This window comes from Sinohyriopsis cumingii, chromosome 2, assembly GCF_028554795.1.
Source record: "Sinohyriopsis cumingii isolate HCF-2022 chromosome 2, ASM2855479v2, whole genome shotgun sequence".
NCBI lineage: Eukaryota > Metazoa > Mollusca > Bivalvia > Unionida > Unionidae > Sinohyriopsis > Sinohyriopsis cumingii.
This window is the reverse complement of record NC_142962.1, coordinates 100,592,424-100,611,662: the sequence shown is the minus strand read 5'-3', so window position 1 is coordinate 100,611,662 and position 19,239 is coordinate 100,592,424. Positions and strand designations below refer to the sequence as shown.

General features: G+C 37.2%; 1 protein-coding gene across 2 annotated transcripts in view; it reads left to right on the top strand.

Moving 5' to 3' along the window:
- Positions 1–473: 473 nt before the first annotated feature.
- The window catches only part of LOC149805478 (uncharacterized), a 38,236-nt gene continuing 19,470 nt past the window's right edge, over positions 474–19,239 (top strand). The window contains exon 1 of one of the 2 annotated variants that reach the window (XM_089950067.1): positions 474–780. In XM_089950067.1, coding sequence (XP_089806193.1) covers positions 729–780 — 52 coding nt within the window. In that variant the 5' untranslated portion in view covers positions 474–728. Of the gene's footprint in view, positions 908–19,239 lie in introns of both variants that reach the window. The other variant, XM_089950069.1, reaches the window with a different exon arrangement.

Below are 19,239 nucleotides of genomic sequence, written 5' to 3'. Positions count from 1 at the left end.
TTTACGATGAAAATAGAAGTTTAAAAACCAAAAGAAGCAACCTATAAATTTGTAAAGGAGATTGCGATTATTCGCAAAACGTTAAGAACTACAGGTTGTAAATTGTAAGCAACGATACGTGTCTTTGGGGCTTCTGGCTGAATAATTGACAAAATATCTAAGAGGTAGGGAAGGCCAAAGAAACTTCCCCTTAAAATGTAACCTGACCATATTTCTGTGTATCTCATTTAGTCACACCATTTTCCACGACGCACTAGATAGTGATATCGTATCCTTCGTAAAGTCATTTAACTGTTATCGCTGTTACTCATATGTACCTGATTAACAGCCTGTCGGTAATACGATTATTTAACATCTTTGAGATGCCCCCCTGCTGCATATTCATTTCGCCATTATGAAGTACGTTACTGCATTAGTCTGGTTTTCTGCTTGTTACCCTCTTTTCTCTGCACTCGAGTATTCTTAACTGAGTGCACACGATGAGCGAACACAGGCATCGAAATAAACAAGTCCTGTATATACGACTGATGAACATCACATGACCTTCACCTTAGAAGATTCGCACGCCGCGCTCCTGGGCAAATCATGAGGATTACTGTACGCGGGTTTATAAATAAGCTTCGTGACGTATTGATTCGAGCTACACATGGATAGATGACCGGATGTGGGGTGCCAACACAACGGATGAGGTTAATAAACAAGAATGATGTTATTGTGATATCACATCAATGATGCCTTATTCTGAGGGCAACTCTATGCCAGTTGAATCACTCCGTTCAGGTAATCATAGCTTTCATTCATCTTAACGTATGCTTCTCAGTGTAATGAATGTAGGTAAATGCTGCATCATTCAGTGGTTAAGGGGTCACCGTAGTGAAGAGACAATATGAAGTTTCGTGTTAATAATGTAAGTAAAGAAATATATGAATTTATTCATGGCATTTCTAAGTATTAGTAATTTAATAAGGTTTTCAGTTGATCTTTTTTTTTCATGATCGAAATCCGGTTTTAAAAAAGTATGATTTTATATATATATATATATATATATATATATATATATATATATATATATATATATATATATAAAGAAGGAAACCACAAAAATCCTTGCCCACCACTAGATACTACTAGTATTACTAGTGCATGATTGGATTTTTTTTTCTTTCTCTTAGCTTGGCGAAACGAATTCCTCCCAAGATCGTTCAATTTATCAAACTTGCAAAGCATTGTTGGAACGACGCTTGTTTGCATCACTTGTTTTTAAATTCATTGTTGTAGGATTCCATTTTCTTGAAAATTTCTGAAATAGATGATGTTCCTGAACCAAATATTCCCTAGTTTCTTCAGTGACGGTTTTGGCACCGATTCATCCTCATTGATACTCTATAAGACTAACTGTATCCCAGGGCCGCGGAGATGAATTTTGGGCCCTAGGAAAAATTCTCCAGTAGGTCCATGTGAGTTACAAATTGTGGCGATGGTTGGCCCCTCCCTGACCGTTGTGTGGTCCTAGAATTTTTTCCTAGTTGTCTTACTCTGTCTACGACACTGTTGTATCACAAGGGCGCGTTACAAAGAAAATTGTCAATGAATCGAGGGCTGGGGGTCTAACCTTTTACAGTATTGTTACAGGTTAGACCCCCCCCCCCCCCAGCTCTCGATTCATCGACGGAAACTCCTAATTTTCGTTGTAACGAGCCCCTGTGGTTGTATCCTGTTAGATATTATAATCATTCGACGTGTAAGTGGGTCGTTCTAATATCTTCAAACGTGAGTGAACACAAATAAGAGTTATAACTAATTAAATACATGCATGTAATGATTTTTTTTCTCTCAAATTGAAAATTAATTTAACGAATCAGGCTTTGTCTTCTCCGACAAAGCATTAAAAGTGAGGAAACGTCTGGTTCATAAAGCATTGATTCTTTTCTTCGAATTGTTCTTTTGATTGTTATAGAAGTTAATAGCTTCCACCACAACTATATAATAAGTAAATGTGCGTAATCTTTCTTCAATGGCTTTCCTTCCAGCATTCATTTGTTAATAATCAGCAGTTTGAGATGTCTATTTCATGGTACAAAGACTTCGAAGCCTAAAATGTGTCATCGCACGTGTTACATATTGTTTAACTTAGCATGCGCTTGGGAAATTTAGTGTGTCTTTGTGACACGGACAAACCTGTTAAAGAACTTACGCATGTAAGGAATTTAGCAGCTAAAATACATTTCCAGGTATGAAGTCAATTGGGGGGGGGGGGGGTAAGCTTAAAATTGAAATTTGGGATTTAAATTTGTTTTGGAGTTCGGAGTTAAGGGGTTTCGATTTACAGGATGGGGAAAGACGATTATAAAGAAGAAGAAAAAATCGGACTCCAAAAAATCAGGACTTTGGGGATTTCGGTATATCGAAGTTTTGGTTTTAGGAACATGACGTTTTATATTTTTAGTTCACAGCAGCAAATTGCACAAATCTTCTTTCACCACAGAATCTCGTCTGCTGCGATTGAAAATATCACTAAAGAGCATGGGAGACTGTTTCAAAAATCAGCAGTTAAAAGGAAGAATTGATCTTATCTTGACCGCTCCGGTGGCCTGATGGCTAGAGCGTCCGCCTCGGGTGCGGGAAGTCGTAGGTTCCATCCCCGGCCGAGTCATACCAAAGACTTACAAAAATGGTACTAACAGCTGCCTCACTTGGCGCTCAGCATGTAGAGGTTAGTGTTAGGACTGGTCGGCCTGGTGTCAGGATAATGTGACTGGGTGGGACATCATGCTACATGTCTGCGGCATGATGCCTCAGTGCTAGACATCACTATAAACTGCCACACTGCAGACATTGTAGCGATATGACTGAAAAATTGTTAAAGCTACATTAAAAATCCAAATCACACACACAGACACACTGATTTTATCTTGAATTTCTGGAGTTTCTTTTAGTCCAGTAGAGTGCCCGTATATCTTGGGTACTGTTAAAAATTCCGTTTATTTTGGTGACTATATATATATATATATATATATATATATCAATGATATACCACGAGATGTATACATTTTTCATTAAACGGAAATGAGGCTTGTAAAGTTTAATTTTAATGAAAAATTTATAAAATGATTGGTTGTTGTAGTTGTTGTAGGGTTTAACGCCATTTTTCAGCACACGAAAGGCTATACATGGCGGCCAGTATTAATGGTGGAGGAAGAACCCGGGAAAACCCCAGAAAGAACCACCGACCCACGAGAAGCTACTGGCAAGCTTTCTCACATACCCACATTAGCCGAATCCTAGACTCGAACCCACGCATACAGAGGTGAGATGGCAGTGATCCGTAACGGAGAGCGCTTTAGACCACTCGGCCACACGGGGCCCCTATAAAATGATTGGTTGTTGTTGTTGTTGTTGTGGGGTTTAACGCCATTTTTCAGCACACGATAGGCTATGCATGGTGGCCAGTATTAATGGTGGAGGAAGAACCCGGGAAAACCCCAGAAAGAACCACCGACCCACGAGAAGCTACTGGCAAGCTTTCTTACATACCCACATTGGCTGAATCCGAGACTCGAACCGGCGCAGAAAGAGGTGAGATGGCAGTGATCCGTAACGGAGAGCGCTTTAGACCACTCGGCCACTCGGGGCCCCTATAAAATGATTGGTATATCATTGATATAGCGCACATACTATACATATATTTTATTTATATCACGTACAAGTGCACACATTGGCCGTTTGAACGGAGTTAGGACTGACTACAGGTAACTGTATTGACCGAGTGAACGAATGAACTCACATTCCTGCCGAGTGTGTCCACTACAAAATGTAGTTATGTGCCTTTTGTGTGAATCACAATCACCTTTGCAAATTGATAAATTGATTGTTTTCTTTTTTAAATTTCAATTTTTACTCACAGTGATTAAATCAGTATAAGACATATGTACAATCTGAGCATTAAAGATGGTTTTAATGAAGAAAGTAGAGCATTACATACACATGGTTAGTGTCTTGAACACTGAATGCTCAGCCATTCACGTACTGGCGCATGGAAATTTGTGTGGAATAGAAACTAAGCAAAATGACGAACCAACAAGAGGTAACGAAAATATTATAATGTATTTACAGTTGATCTAAGTCATTATTCTGCTTTAATTAATAATACTACCGACAAGAAGGGGCCCCGAGTGGCCGAGTGGTCTAAAGCGCTCTCCGTTACGGATCACTGCCATCCCACCTCTGTCTGCTTGGGTTCGAGTCTAGGATTCAGCCAATGTGGGTATGTGAGAAAGCTTGCCAGTAGCTTCTCGTGGGTCGGTGGTTCTTCCCGGGTTTTTTCCGGGTTCTTCCTCCACCATTAATACTGGCCGCCATGCATAGCCTATCGTGTGCTGAAATATGGCGTTAAACCCAACAACAACAACAACAACAACCGACAAGAAAATTTTAAAATCTCTCTCTCTCTCTCTCTCTCTCTCTCTCTGGTCGATTTGACTTAACTTTTACCATTTTTCATACGTCCTGAAATCGTCGTATGACACGAGCGGATATCCTCTACGCTAGTCTTTTCACGGATTTTCGTCCGTATTTTGCAAGGATGGGGGGGGGGGGCATTGGACATTTTCATATTTAATTAATAATAATCTTTTTTTTTGAACATTATAATAGGTTTAAGAAACAACATCAAGAAATCATTAAATACATTACTGTATGTGTGCCTCGTAACCAGTACATTTACCATAGGTCTGCAGGGTATTGTAAGTTTGTATCATTAATTATATAAACACTGTAGATAAATCCCAAGGAAAGTATACACACATACGTTACGAACCATATTCTTGTCGGTTAGTTGGTGTAAGTTCAGTTTCATTATTTTAGTCTAGTCTAGATTCTTTTTCTATCTTCCTCCCGATATCTGCGTAATTTGTCCCTTATTCATGTGAGGGGAGGGGGAAATGGAAAGCAGACAGGATTGCGATGAAATTGTGTGCCATGTTAAATTTATTTAGAAAATGGGGATTATTAATACTTTTTATCGTTATTTTCATACGTCACTAATGATTAATGAATTGAAATTCATCATTGATCTATAGGCCTAGAATCATCAGCACACAGTTGTAAGAATGTTTATATATACTTATTATTGCGCCATGGGCGGATCACAGTTTGATATACCAATAGTATTGGTATATCAAATTGCTTTATACCAACACTTTAAAAGCCATGTTATTTTTAATGTCATTTTCGGGGCACGAATAGGTGGCATGTAAGAATACCAAAACTGCTACAGTTTTATAAAGGCGTGAAGACAAAGTAAATAATTTATAGTTGAATAGGACTGGCATGAATCCGATTAAATTTTCTTTAAAGAACATCGTGAAAATATGTAAACGTTTGAAGTTTTTTTCAAGTACAATTGTAAAACATTTCTTACACCACTCAAAATCGTGTTAAGTATATAGTTTTCAGATGATCTTGGGTCCCCTTGCCCATTATATATTGGTCTGGTTATACATTCAAGCCATGCGGTCGGTACATGAAAGTAACACAGAGGTAAGCGAACATATCAGCATTGTGCTTGTTGCAAATGCACACGGCTTCACCTTATATATGTTCCTCTTTCAGAATTATCTAATTGTTGAGCCGAATCAAAATTGGAGGGTTGAGGGAGTAACTCATTGTCTGAATTATTAGTAGAAAAGAAACCTATCCTGTGAGAAAATAACAAATATGGTTTTAAAGGAAACCCCAAACCCGCATTTACCATCAGGGTTAAATGGTCGGTCCCTTATCATCTTTGCTAGGGTCGTCGATACACTTCGCTCCACATCAGCCGCAATCGATACCAATTCAGTTAACATGCCAATGGCTGATGTGGAGCGAAGTGTATCGACCCACAAAAAACAAACATTTCAATTAAATGATTAATATTAATAATCAAAGCTGTCTCTGTACAAAACGAACTAATCGCACGTGATTTTTAAAGTGAACTTTTAATTGTAAGTCAGTACCACTGGATATCATCAAATTCGTCTCATTGATTTTATGACGTACCCGCTATTTAGCTGTCTTATTTATTAATTGATTTTGCTTGTTGTGGAAATGACTATATTATCCACGAGGGCACTTGTTCAAAACACCGTTAGCTAAATAAGCAAAGGGTTGCCGTAGAATGAAATGGATCGATGATCCTTGGCTGGAGAATATACTTCGTCATACGATAAATTGTCAATTATCGGCACAAGTTTCAAAGTTAATTAAGTCGCATAAGGTTTAGTGTGACAATATTCTGTACGCATTGTAATTTATTAACGATTCACTACTGATGGCAACAAAAAGAATTATTTTCACATAGCAATAACTTTGGGCTTGTGGAGAAAGGGCTTCATTTGATGTCACGTCCAGACAAGTAATGTATTACTCCCCATACCACTTATTGCAGCCTTCGAGATTCGGTCGTTGGTTTCTGAATTAAAGGAAAAGGCTTGTGGTTTTTTTTTTGTTTTTTTTTTAATGGATGTCGAGGTTCCATATCTTAACCTCGTCATGTGCGGAACATTGGAATACAACAGTGGAAGTACAATACTTGAGGTGACACGTTATGATTTAACCTCATCTCATGCGGAAAATGTATGACTGCTTTATCTCGTTTTGCTTTTAAAATTTATATTTTGAACTTATGTAGAGAAATGCTAGAAGAGCAGTTAAGTTTGATATATTATTGACTTCGCTGCACGCCTGAAGAAGACTTCATAACACCATAGGTATGGTCGCGTACCAACAACCAAAAACTTTCATGACGACCTTATGATTGCGTAGTAGTATGGAAGAAGGAAGATACATATATCAAAGACAGGCGTTATCTAATCTATAATCCAGTGCCCAGACTAATGTTTTAGGTGTACTTCGATAGAAGTTACGTACACTATCAACAAAAAATGGGATAGGGTAAGTAAAAATAAATATTTACGTCTAGACGTGCAAAATTTACATCATCCATGCATCCAGTATTTTTACGAAACTGTTGATGTTATAAAAGCAAGAATGAAGACGATATCTGAAACAAGATGAACAGAAAACTTTTTAACCGTTTCAGTTCAGGCGGACACTATCTTTAGTCCTTTGAAATACCGACCATCGAGTCAAGTCACTGATGGACAAATAACGAATAATGCACGTGGCAAAAAAGATTTATAAGTGATAGTGCACGTACATGGCGAATTCGGCTAGAATGAAAAGCCTTAGTTCAAAAGTGTTCTGTTTAACCTGTCGCGCGTCAGTTTCTTTCTAATCGGTTTGTTCACTGTTATTATTATTATTACGATTGGAAAAGCGAGCCGTGCTCCTAGGTGGCCAGTTGCTCTAATGTGTTCGAGTAATGTTCCGGTGGCCTAGTGGTTAGAGCGTACGCGTCGGATGCGGGAGGTTGCGGGTTCGAGCCCCGGCCGAGTCATACCAAAGACTTTAGAAAAATGGTACTAACAGCTGCCTCGTTAGGCGCACAGCTTTAAGAGGTTAGTTTTAGGACTGGTCGGCCTGGTGTCAGGATAATGTGACTGGGTGGGACATCATGTTACATGCGTGCGTCGACCAGTCTTAATACTAACCTCTTAATGCTGAACGCCTTGCGAGGGAGCTGTTAGTACCATTTTTTCAAGTCTTTGGTATGACTCGGCCGGGGTTCGAACCAACGACCTCCCGCTTCCGAGGCGGACGCTCTAACCACTCGGCCACCGGAGCGGTAAGCATTAGGGTAATTTAAATGCTAGTAAAACATTAGGGTAATTTATGATGGGTGAAAATAGATAATAAAAATTATTATTATTATTATTGGTTTCTAAAACTTTACAAAAATGTAATCGAGATATATTTAAAAAAATGCTCAAAAATCACTTTTGAATAAGGTGAACGAGACGAATTACTTCCCTTCATACTACAAGGAAGCAGTACAGGCAAACCCAGTTACACATCATTTGTAAAGTCATCTACATGCATGACAGTGTTGGATATTCATTTAACTAGCAACTAAGGAAATTATGAATTAAGATGCCAACAATCAAGGCGATAAGGTGTTTGCTTTTATTATACACATATAAAAAAATTTTCTCAAGAAAGAGACAAACAGCCATTTGCATTATGCCGGAAAAAAATATACTCACATTGTACAAACCCGCATTGCATACTCGATGTTTACTTCTTCCTTCATGTTTCCCCGGTTACAACTGAACAGATATGCCGTAGCCTCACTTGACATGCAATAGGAAGCTGCTAACATTCTCTATTACAAATCCCTAAGTGCAGTGCCGGATTAAACCCTGTGGAGGCCCTTAGGCAGTCGAAATCTTGGGGCCCCCCTCGCAAATTATCTCTTAATACGCTTTATCAATATTATTTTGATCAGTTGTCGCGGGGTCCCCAAAAGACGCGAGGCCCATTGGCAGGTGCCTACACTGCCTATTTGGTAATCCGGCATTTCCTAAGTGGTTGAACATCCGCCTCGGATACGGGAGGTGACGGGTTCGAACTCCGGCCGAGTCATACCAAAGACTTAAAAAAAAGTGTACAGGCAGCTGCATTGCTTGGCGCTGAGCATTAAGAGGTTAGTGTTAGGACTGGTGTCAGGATAATGTGACAGGGTGGGACATCAGGCTACATGTCTGCGGCATGATGTCCCAGTCCTACACATCCCTATAAACAGGCACACTGTAGACATCGTAGCGATATGACTGAATTTTTTTTTAAAGCTGCGTAAAAATCCAAATCACAAACACAAATCTGTACCATTATGTTCCAACATTCTATCCATTCCCGTTGTACATAAATAATTATGTCTTTCCCATATGAAGCCCCAATCGCGCGCATAAAATCCAACAATGAATTTTTTTTATATAAAAAAGATGCGCACTGAATTAAACAATTGATACGATATGATATAGTTCGCACTGAATTAAACAACTGATACGATGATATGTTCGTAAATGGAACTAATCTGAACATGTAAATTAAACGAGTAACCAAACAAAGAATCAACAAATGAAACTAATAAGCAAATATGTTTCTTATATGGATATATTAGCATGGATGAAGAATGTTTTTACAAAATTAAAAATAACAACAATAGTCATCTACCACTTAGGGTATCAAAGTATGTATATGGACTTACACAACTGAATACGTTATGATTCTGTCACTAAGGGTGATTAAAGTATGGAATTTGTACACAATTATGGATATTGATTGATCCACAAGTAGGATCTATACATATATATTTGATTTTTCACTCACATCGTGATAGTGAATAATTAAATAACGGAACATGACTCGTAGCGTCTACTTGACGACCACAAAGTGTTTTCGGTCCCATCGCTCTCGTCGGATGGTTCTGTAGCCACCACGCATGGATCGCCCCTCCTAGTCTGTCGAAAGATCCCTCAAGCTCCCCTCCTCCTTTGATTTCTGCAAACCCTTTGGTCCCTCACCACGATAAAAGCACAATCTTCCTCCTAGCCAACGTCACAACCGACAGCAACGCACGGGTTGAGCCCTACGACTTAGTATCCAAGATATCAGCTCTCCTTTCAAACTAACAGCTACAAATTGGATGTCTTGAGCAGTGTAGAACACGAAACGCAGTCAAGTGCAATAATATACGTTACGCATGGGGGTCCCGGAAGGGCCGAGTGGTCAAAAGCGCACTTCATTGCAGATCACTGCCATCGCGCCTCTCTCTCTGCGCGGATTGGAGTCTCAGTTTCGGCTAACGTGTGGGTACGTGAGAAAGTTTGAAAGTAGCTTCTCGTGGGTAGGTTGTTCTTCTCGGGGTTTTCCCGGGTTCTTCCTCCACCAGTTATACTGGCCGCCATGTATAGCCTATCCTGTGCTTAAAAATTGTGTTAAACCCTACAACAACAACAACTATCGCTTGCGCGCACGTGAAGTTACTTCAGTTTAAATCTTTTCATCATACTGTACGATATTATAACTATAATAACAAGGTTCATACATGAATCTGTATCCGACAAGAATTGTCACACAGAATTATAAGAACTCGAACAGTTTCTCAGCCATTGATACATGCAGCATTTAAAAGAACTCAGTTTGTCTGTTCATTTATAAAATGGCTTATTTTAAAATAGACTATTATTGACTATCTAATAGCATGACGTTATATAATAATAATAATATAATAATATAATTATAATTATAGATAATAATAATAATAATAATAATAATAATAATAATAATAATAATTATTATTATTATTATTATTACACCCTCTATAAATAAAGCATTATTATTATTATTATTTGGACTTAGTACAGCTCCAAGGCTAAAACAAATATGTGTTTCCGGTCGGCCGACCGTCCCTGTTTTTCTTTAACACTTTTTCCCCCTGAGGTTAGACAAAAATTGTTTCAATTTTTTTAAAAATTCCTGACATTAATTTTTGCATCTATTTGAGCCGGTTTGCCCAGTACTTGAAGCGCTTAAAAAAGAAAAAAAAAGAAAACAAACATACCTACCCTAATTTTAAAACCAGTGCAATTAGAAAACACGCGGGGTTTGTTTGGAGATTTTATTTTGCCCTAAGCACTTTACAGTTTTACATAACACTCTTATGTTACGTGTTTAGGCTTTGATAAACAGTAACAAAAGAAAGAGTGAAAACAACAAGCTTTGTAAAAATAACAAATAATTTTATTTCCCTAGAAAAACGCTGTGAACATGAAAAAATTAAGAACTTACGGATTTAAGAATCAACTCCAAAAATAATCCGAGAATAATCCACGAATTAGATTTTAGATGTCCTAATAATGGAATCTTCTAATGAATTCATGTTCGAGTCTCGACGAATAATCCAAAATTGAAGGCGATGACGTATACTGTAGTCAGTGTATGGTGTTGTATCGTCTACAGTTCTTTTTTTTATTCCACAGTCAATAATATTCCGATGTTTGAATTCTAGAATAAAATTTAAGTAATTGTCTCTTTGTCCAATAATTCTTTATGAACACTCAAATATTTCCAGGAAAAAGAATTAATATTTTATAATCCAAATAATTCGAATACAAATTAAAATATAATTCACAAGCAAGTCACAAAAACACTTTCCAGTGTAAAAAAAATAACCCCAACTGAAAAATATCTTTATAAACAAAGGTTATACAGTAACTTGAAATGCAAAACAGATTCCCGGATGAGGGTCAACTCTCAATTTTCGAGAAGTATTTACGCCTAAAAGCACGTAGTCACAGTATGGCCTTGACAAAAAAAAAACAATCATTTTACTCTGAGAATAAGATAAAAATAGAAGGTTGTTTACTTGTCTCAGTTATTTCTGAATTAAGGTTGGGAACTATGTCAGCATAAGATACAAAGTTCGGTGTTTACGATTAACCCTAAGGTCAAACTAATTTCTGGAAAATATAAGATTCCTAGTAAACAAAATTACATTATTTTGGCATATAATGAAATTAAAAATACTTTTTTAAAAACTTGCAAACGATTAAGTTAGATCAAATATAAATTAAATCAAATATACGTAACAACACGTACAAAAATATTCAACAAGATTACAAAAACAAACACCATGAATTTACAAAACAAAATCATGCCGACAGTAATTAAGGAAGTAAACAGTATGAAGTCTTTAAGTCTGTTCTTGTAGACAGAATAGGCGAGTTTTAAGAGCACTCTCGAATGTTGACACACGGTTATGTACTCTGGTTATGGTGCTATCCACGGCTAGAGAGCTAAGGTAATCGGTCTTCTCACTGCAAGCACTTTGCTCGTACAGCCAAACTCTGTATTTTGCGATAACTTACGATGTTGTTGTTGTTGTTGTTGTAGGGTTTAACGCCATTTTTCAGTACACGATAGGCTATAGATGGCGGCCAGTATTAATGGTGGAGGAAGAATCCGGGAAAACCCCGGAAAGAACCACCGACCCACGAGAAGCTACTGGCAAGCTTTCTCACATACCCACAATGGCTGAATCCGAGACTCGAACCCACGCAGAGGTGAGAAACTTACGATGTAAAAAAAAAAAAAAAAAAAAAAATTATTAAACGAACCACTCTTAGGCTAAATCTGTACACGGAAATGAATCCCGAGCACAATCTGGTTCAGGTATGATGCAAAAGCATTAAGTACTCAAAATTCCGTGATATTCAGTGTGTAATTCGGTTCATGCTTTAGGACGAAGTTCGTATTAAAAAGGTTAAAATGATAAATAATTCCCTTCGCTTTTAATTTCAGTATATTGATTTTATTATATTATTTGAAAATTGTTCGGTATATACAAAAGTTTCATTATCATAGTAATTCGATCTTGATTGCTAGATCATGTCTTGTCAGCATTAGAAAATCCAGATCATGACTCGACGCTTCGGGTCGCATAGTCATCTATTTTTGTTTTAATTTTTTTTTTTTTTTTTTATTTTTTTTTTTTTATTGCGGACAAAACTCTTACCTACGTGATGTAACAATCAAGATCTCAGTACTGTGAAGATACTATACATGTATAGCTAGACTAAGGTCCGTTGTTCCGCAAAGACGGCTCGACATGTATAATTTGGTCTGGGAATGTTATACAAACTTGATAGTTGTGATGCATATCTTTATATCTGAAGTTTCATAAATTGTGCGGACGATTACCTGACATAACATTCCAATAAGCAAGCATGTTTTTTTTTTTTTTTTAAAAACAGAATATGAACTTTAATATCTTCTCGGTAAATGATTACCAGCAAGTGGAATTGATAAACAACAAGTTACCTGTGTGATATGCAGCCTAATTTACTCAGCATTGTACAGCTTTGTTCTATAAATATGTTTTGTAATATACAACTTACGCAGATCACGCAAAATTGGATGATGGATATGTAAGCTTTTGAAGTTTATTATTCTGTTTTGTAGCAGATATGAATTGTGTCATGATTGTTCTTACAACACAATCATGTCTGCGATGATTCAGCCAGTTAGGGGTTGTGTATTTTTTCTTCATGAGGTCATGTTGTACAATTTGCTTAAAGATTTATCAAGTATTATATATATATATATATATATATATATATATATATATATATATATATATACACACACAGAATTACAAATATTGTACACCAAACAGGTATGGTGTATGACTGATGGACTGTTGCGTGCAGTCAAGGTGATGGGTACCGGTCACCATCTGGCCTAGGCTCGAATTCTGTACAGTACAAATTAAAAAATTAAAACTTCTCTAACCTGTGTTTTTTTTTTAATTATAACTATATATATAGTTGCCCCACCCACTCACGCGCGGATGCCCATGTATATGCTAGTGTTTATTTGTTTGTTGGCGGGGTTTCGGCGATATGTTATGACATTTTTATTTGTAATTGTTGCACATTCGTTTATTATACTGAATTATTTTATCATGTACTCTTCTAAAGAAGAATAAAAGGATGACGACGACGATGATGTGTGTATAGTTTTAAAGCCTGGCCTCTTAAAGGCATACAAAATAGAGATACATGCAAAAAGTTACCGTTAAAGGACGATCGATCTTCGAAATACGCTGGTCTTTCCTCGTCTAAAAATAGAGCTCGACTGGTTCTGTTAATCATTGGTTTTAAAAGGAGAGATATGTGATGTGACACCTGAAAAAAGTAAGGACTAACAATTATAAACTAAGGCAAATTCCTGACGTATTTTGCGCTGCAGAATGCAGCTGCAGTCCAGATCTTTGTGCAGCAGAGAAGTGTTTAGGAAAACAAATGAATTGTGGTTAAAGGTAACAAAATTAATGACATTAGAAACAGTTTCTGGTTATGTAGATAGCAGACACTGCTGTCATGCATTCAACGAAATGTCAAAAGGATGTGAGAATATATTTAAGCCTTCACTCTCCACGTTATGTAGATAGCAGGTACTGCTGTCATGCATTCAACGAAATGTCAAAAGGATGCGAGAATATATTTAAGCCTTCACTCTCCACGTTATGTAGATAGCATTCACTGCTGTCATGCATTCAACGAAATGTCAAAAGGATGTGAGAATATATTTAAGCCCTCACTCTCCACGTTATGTATATAGCAGGCACTGCTGTCATGCATTCAACGAAATGTCAAAAGGATGTGAGAATATATTTAAGCCTTCACCCTCCACGTTATGTAGATATCACGCACTGCACTCATGCATTCAACGAAATGTCAGAAGGATGTGGGAATATATTTAAGACGTCACTCTCCACGTTATGTAGATAGCAGGCAGTGCTGTCATGCATTCAACGAAATGTCAAAAGGATGTGAGAATATATTTAAGACGTCACTCTCCACGTTATGTGGATAACACGCACTGCAATCGTGCATTCAACGAAATGTCAGAAGGATATGGGAATATATTTAAGCCTTCACTCTCCACGTTATGTAGATAGCACGCACTGCAATCATGCATTCAACGAAATGTCAAAAGGATGTGAAAATATATTTAAGCCTTTACTCTCCATGTTATGTTGATAGCATTCACTGCTGTTATGCATTCAACGAAATGTCAAAAGGATGTGAGAATATATTTAAACCCTCACTGTCCACGTTATGTAGATAGCACGCACTGCAATCATACATTCAACGAAATGTCAAAAGGATGTGAGAATATATTTAAGCCTTCACTCTCCACGTTATGTAGATAGCACGCACTGCAGTCATACATTCAACGAAATGTCAGAAGGATGTGGAAATATATTTAAGCCTTCACTCTCCACGTTATGTCGTCTACGTTATGTAGACAGCACGCAATGCAATCATGCATTCAACGAAATGTCAAAAGGATGTGAGAATATATTTAAGCCCTCACTCTCCACGTTATGTAGATGGCATGCACTGCTGTCATGCATTCCGGTAGCACTGTTATGTGTGTGTATTCATTATTGTTCTGATAATAAGTGACTGTCATCTGCTTATTTTAATCAATGCTTTGATTCTCCATGCGTATGCAAATGACTTTTCTGTCAATAATAATAATAATAGTCAAATACTTGCTTTTTAAAAGTAGCCAAGGACGTACATTTTAAATGTTAATTTTTATTTGAATAATAATATTTTAAACCAGTTTTAATCACTGCAAGTTTTGGAATGTGTGACATATAATTAACAAACAAATTATAAAGTATATATTACACTTAACTTTTACTTTTATGATTCAGGGATTTTTTTTATAGTAGTTTCATCCCCATTTTATTTTAAAGGTTATAACAATAAATATCATGCACACTTTATGCAATTAGGATGTAGCGACCTTTTTTTAACCTTTGCGAGCATCCGGGTTACAACAAGGCACCTTCGATGTATTTTAAGCTAATACATGTACTAAAAACAACATTTCTTCCAAATTACAAACGTTTGCGCTGACGGGAACAAGGCTTGGTTTCAAATTTATAAGGTAATAAAGGATTAAACAATCCTCAGTAAGATTCTGACCGTGACAGGTAAACACTTTCGAGGACAGGAGATGAGGTACGATTCATAATGGGTCTGAGGCAGTGTTTGAAGGTTGTTTTCCCCAAAATTACTTGCCTCATTTCGTATGTATGATAACACCAGTGACTAATGCGGCCTTTGTTTCCATAGGTGTACAGTCAGCTCTAATTATGCATGTACATGTACCTCACACAATAAAGAAAAACCTTTGTCTAGTCTTTATCACTTTTTCAGTTATTGATACTATATAACCAGAGAATTGAGAAAAGACAAAAACTGACATTAAGCTAAAAATTATGTTTCAAATTGAAAATGAAACACAGGCTGCTTTTTTAAAAAAGAAATAAAGAGCAGGAAATATATATAAACATGCCGATAAGCGAATCTTGATGAGAAAAGGAGGGTTCTGTTTTGTTTTGTTCTTTGGATAAAAGTTTGTGTGTAGCTCAAGACCACACGAGCTTTTGGTATAAAAAATGGAGATGGTCTTTCACAGAATCACCAAGCGTGGTCAGGGGAAGCATCTTGTTTTTGTTCACTATTCACCGCGTTCTTATTTCAAAAAGAATGCTGTGACCTATATTTTATGCTTCAGTGGCATTGATTTTTTTTAATTTGAAGTACAAATTTGGCTGTTGCTTTCATTCCAGTCTTAAAATTCGATAATTTGATGTAATTCTGTAGTATACACTTGCAACCAAGCAAGGCTACTTTGACGCATATTTAATACTTTTTCTAACATTTACTTGAAAATTTACATCCACACCGGTGGAAATACCTCTTTTTTTGGAGCTACTTTATTTTTCTTATTTTGAAATACATCTGCCTTTCTTTGTTGTTCAACATTTATATTTCCGTATTTAGGCATGTATTATTTGATCCCTTTTTTCATCCACTTCTTCACGCTACGCGCCTTCTCTCTCTCCATCACGTTGAACAGATTATATATGTCAAGACTGTATAATATCTAGGACACATTTATCATGAATTGTGCAAATTGTCCGAAATTGATCTTGTATGATTTGTTTTTATTCGCTATTCACTGTTACCCATACAGTATCAAATACTTGTTAAAGTCTGTGACAAAATGTCCACGTTTTCAGGACCAAATTCTTGACAGTAATAAAAATGTTTTAGTAATGATTTTAACTCGCATCACAGTCATAATCGCGTTTGAAAACAATGGAGAGTGTGTCAGAAAACGGGGATAGATGAAAGTTGATTGCAAACTAAAATTAAGTGACAATCGAAATTTAGGTCCATCGTTTCTTATCGAACAAATAAAAAAGCTCTTCACCGTCGTCGGTAAGTGAGCGCCTCTTCTATCTGGCGACTTACTAGTCAATTTTGGTTATTATCAAGAAGCCCATGAGCATGGTGGACACCTGTGTGTGTTAGGAGTGTAACAAATTGGGTCCAAACACTTGGACCCTTTTCTTTGTTTCTTTGATGGCTTGCTAAGATCAGTCTGAGATCTGTCTTGATTTTAATTTAAAGTTAAAAAAATTCATAAGTATATGCTAATATGTTATTTTGCAGAGCGGAAAATTACTCTTGTTCATTTTGTCGCACTTCCTTTATTAAATTTAAGTTCCTGATGTGCGTTGTTTTTGCACGTTGTTATGCTCTTCAGTTTCGGAGGTTAGTAAATCTTGTATGTAGTCCGCTATCTCATACTGCCAAAGTGATCCGCTTTCTCAATGCCTAAGTGATCGCTTTCGAGAAAACACCAAAACTAAATGAAGCTTGCCATGGCTGCACAATGTTTAAATGCAGAAATAAACAAAACTTAAGAACACAATTCCTTATAGATACATTCATGGTCACGATAATCTTGAATTTAAATATGAGGTCTGTGGGATACAGCTCTGTGATGTTTCTACAGTACCCCTCCTCAGCAATGTTCACTGTATCAATCCGCGCACGAATTGTGCTTAGGAAACTAACATTCTGGGGGGGGGGTGTCATATTAGAACGGTCATTACTTTGACGAAGTACACAGCGTTGCATATACGAGCTACGTGCTTAATTTGTATTAAGTCATCGGCCTAAAAATTACTGCAACATTTTGGAAATCTTTTTTATCGTTGTAGTAACGCATCCTTTAATCGCATTGGCACAGAATCTATGCAAATCGACTGGTTTTGACTTAAAATTAATAATTAAAATAGAAATCGACGTTTTATTTGGTTGATATAGTAAATGATTTCCTTATTTATATCTGTTGATACTATATAGATTCTTCCATGTGATATCCATCCTAAACAGAATGTCCATTCTAACCAGTGCAGTTGAAGCAGGAATAAATCTGTATATTCAGCGGTAAAACTTGCACAATAATGACGATGCATTGTACATTGTGATAGGTTACCTGCGACAGGTTAAGTGTGTATTATACATGTGTCACTATATGAATTAAATGAAGAGATTGCATGCTGAGGCCTCGGCTGTAGTTGCTAATCAAGGTAATCACCGATGCGTGCACTAAGCTTGTAATACATTGTTGTAGTTGCTAATCAAGGCATTCTGAGGCCATTGCTGTAATTACTAATCAAGATAGTTATTGATGCATAAACAATGCATGTAATACACTTGCTGCCACTCCAACTTTACTCAAAACCTTTGACTTTAGTCCAGTAAAATCTGGCTTTTAAGGGTGGATAATGATGATATGTTCTGAAGCGACCGCTCCATTGGCTTAGTGGTTAGAGGGTCCGCCTCGGATGCGGGAGGTCGTGGGTTGGATCCCCGGTCGAGTCATACCAAAGACTTATAAATATGGTACTAACAACTGCCTCGCTTGGCGCTCAGCATTAAGAGGATAGTGTTAGGACTGGTCAACCTGGTGTCATGATAATGTGACTGGGTGGGACTTCATGCTACATATCTACGGCATGATGCACCAGTGCTAGACATCGCTATAAACTGCAACACTGCAGACATCGTAGCGATATGACTGAAAAATCATTAAAGCTACGTTAAAAATCCAAATCACACACACACACACACACACACACGTTTCTGAAGCAGAAAAAACATGAATCGCTGATTTTTTATACCCTCATTTTTGTACCGCAGCTTTGATATTATATAACAGAACGTTCTTTTTATTGTTTTTGTCTAGTATGCCTTGTCACGGTATATATGTATACGTGTACGTACGTATGTATGTTTGTATGTGGTTTGATGATGTGTCAGCTCAGTAACGACTTTTTAGTGGAGATTAAAAGTTAGGTTCTAAATGTAAAGCAATAAGCAAAGAATTTACTTAGAAAAGGTCCGTCATTTCATTGCTAGGGTGACTTTATCAGAACATTTTCTGCATGACGGTTAATGTTTTCAATAAATACAGCATACTGTCAGAAGCTTCGTAGCAGTGACCTATATAATTGTTGATTATACGCTGGTTCTGTGGCTTTTGCAGCGATCAGACTTCTGAATGGGCACATGATTGGTCAGTTATTTATCTGGTGGTTTTTGTAGACATGCCTGGCACTACACATTTAGGTAATACAGATCGGATTGAAAGCTCTGTTTTCAAATTACAGAGGCGGATCCAGTTGTTGTTGTTGTTGTTTTGGGGTTTAACGCCATTTTTCAGCACACGATAGGCTATGCATGGCGGCCAGTATTAATGGTGGAGGAAGAACCCGGGAAAACCCCGGGAAGAACCACCGACCCACGAGAAGCTACTGGCAAGCTTTCTCACATACCCACATTAGCCGAATCCTAGGCTCGTGGCGGATCCAGAAGAAAGGGGACAGGATAATTTATAGTTTAAAATAATACACTT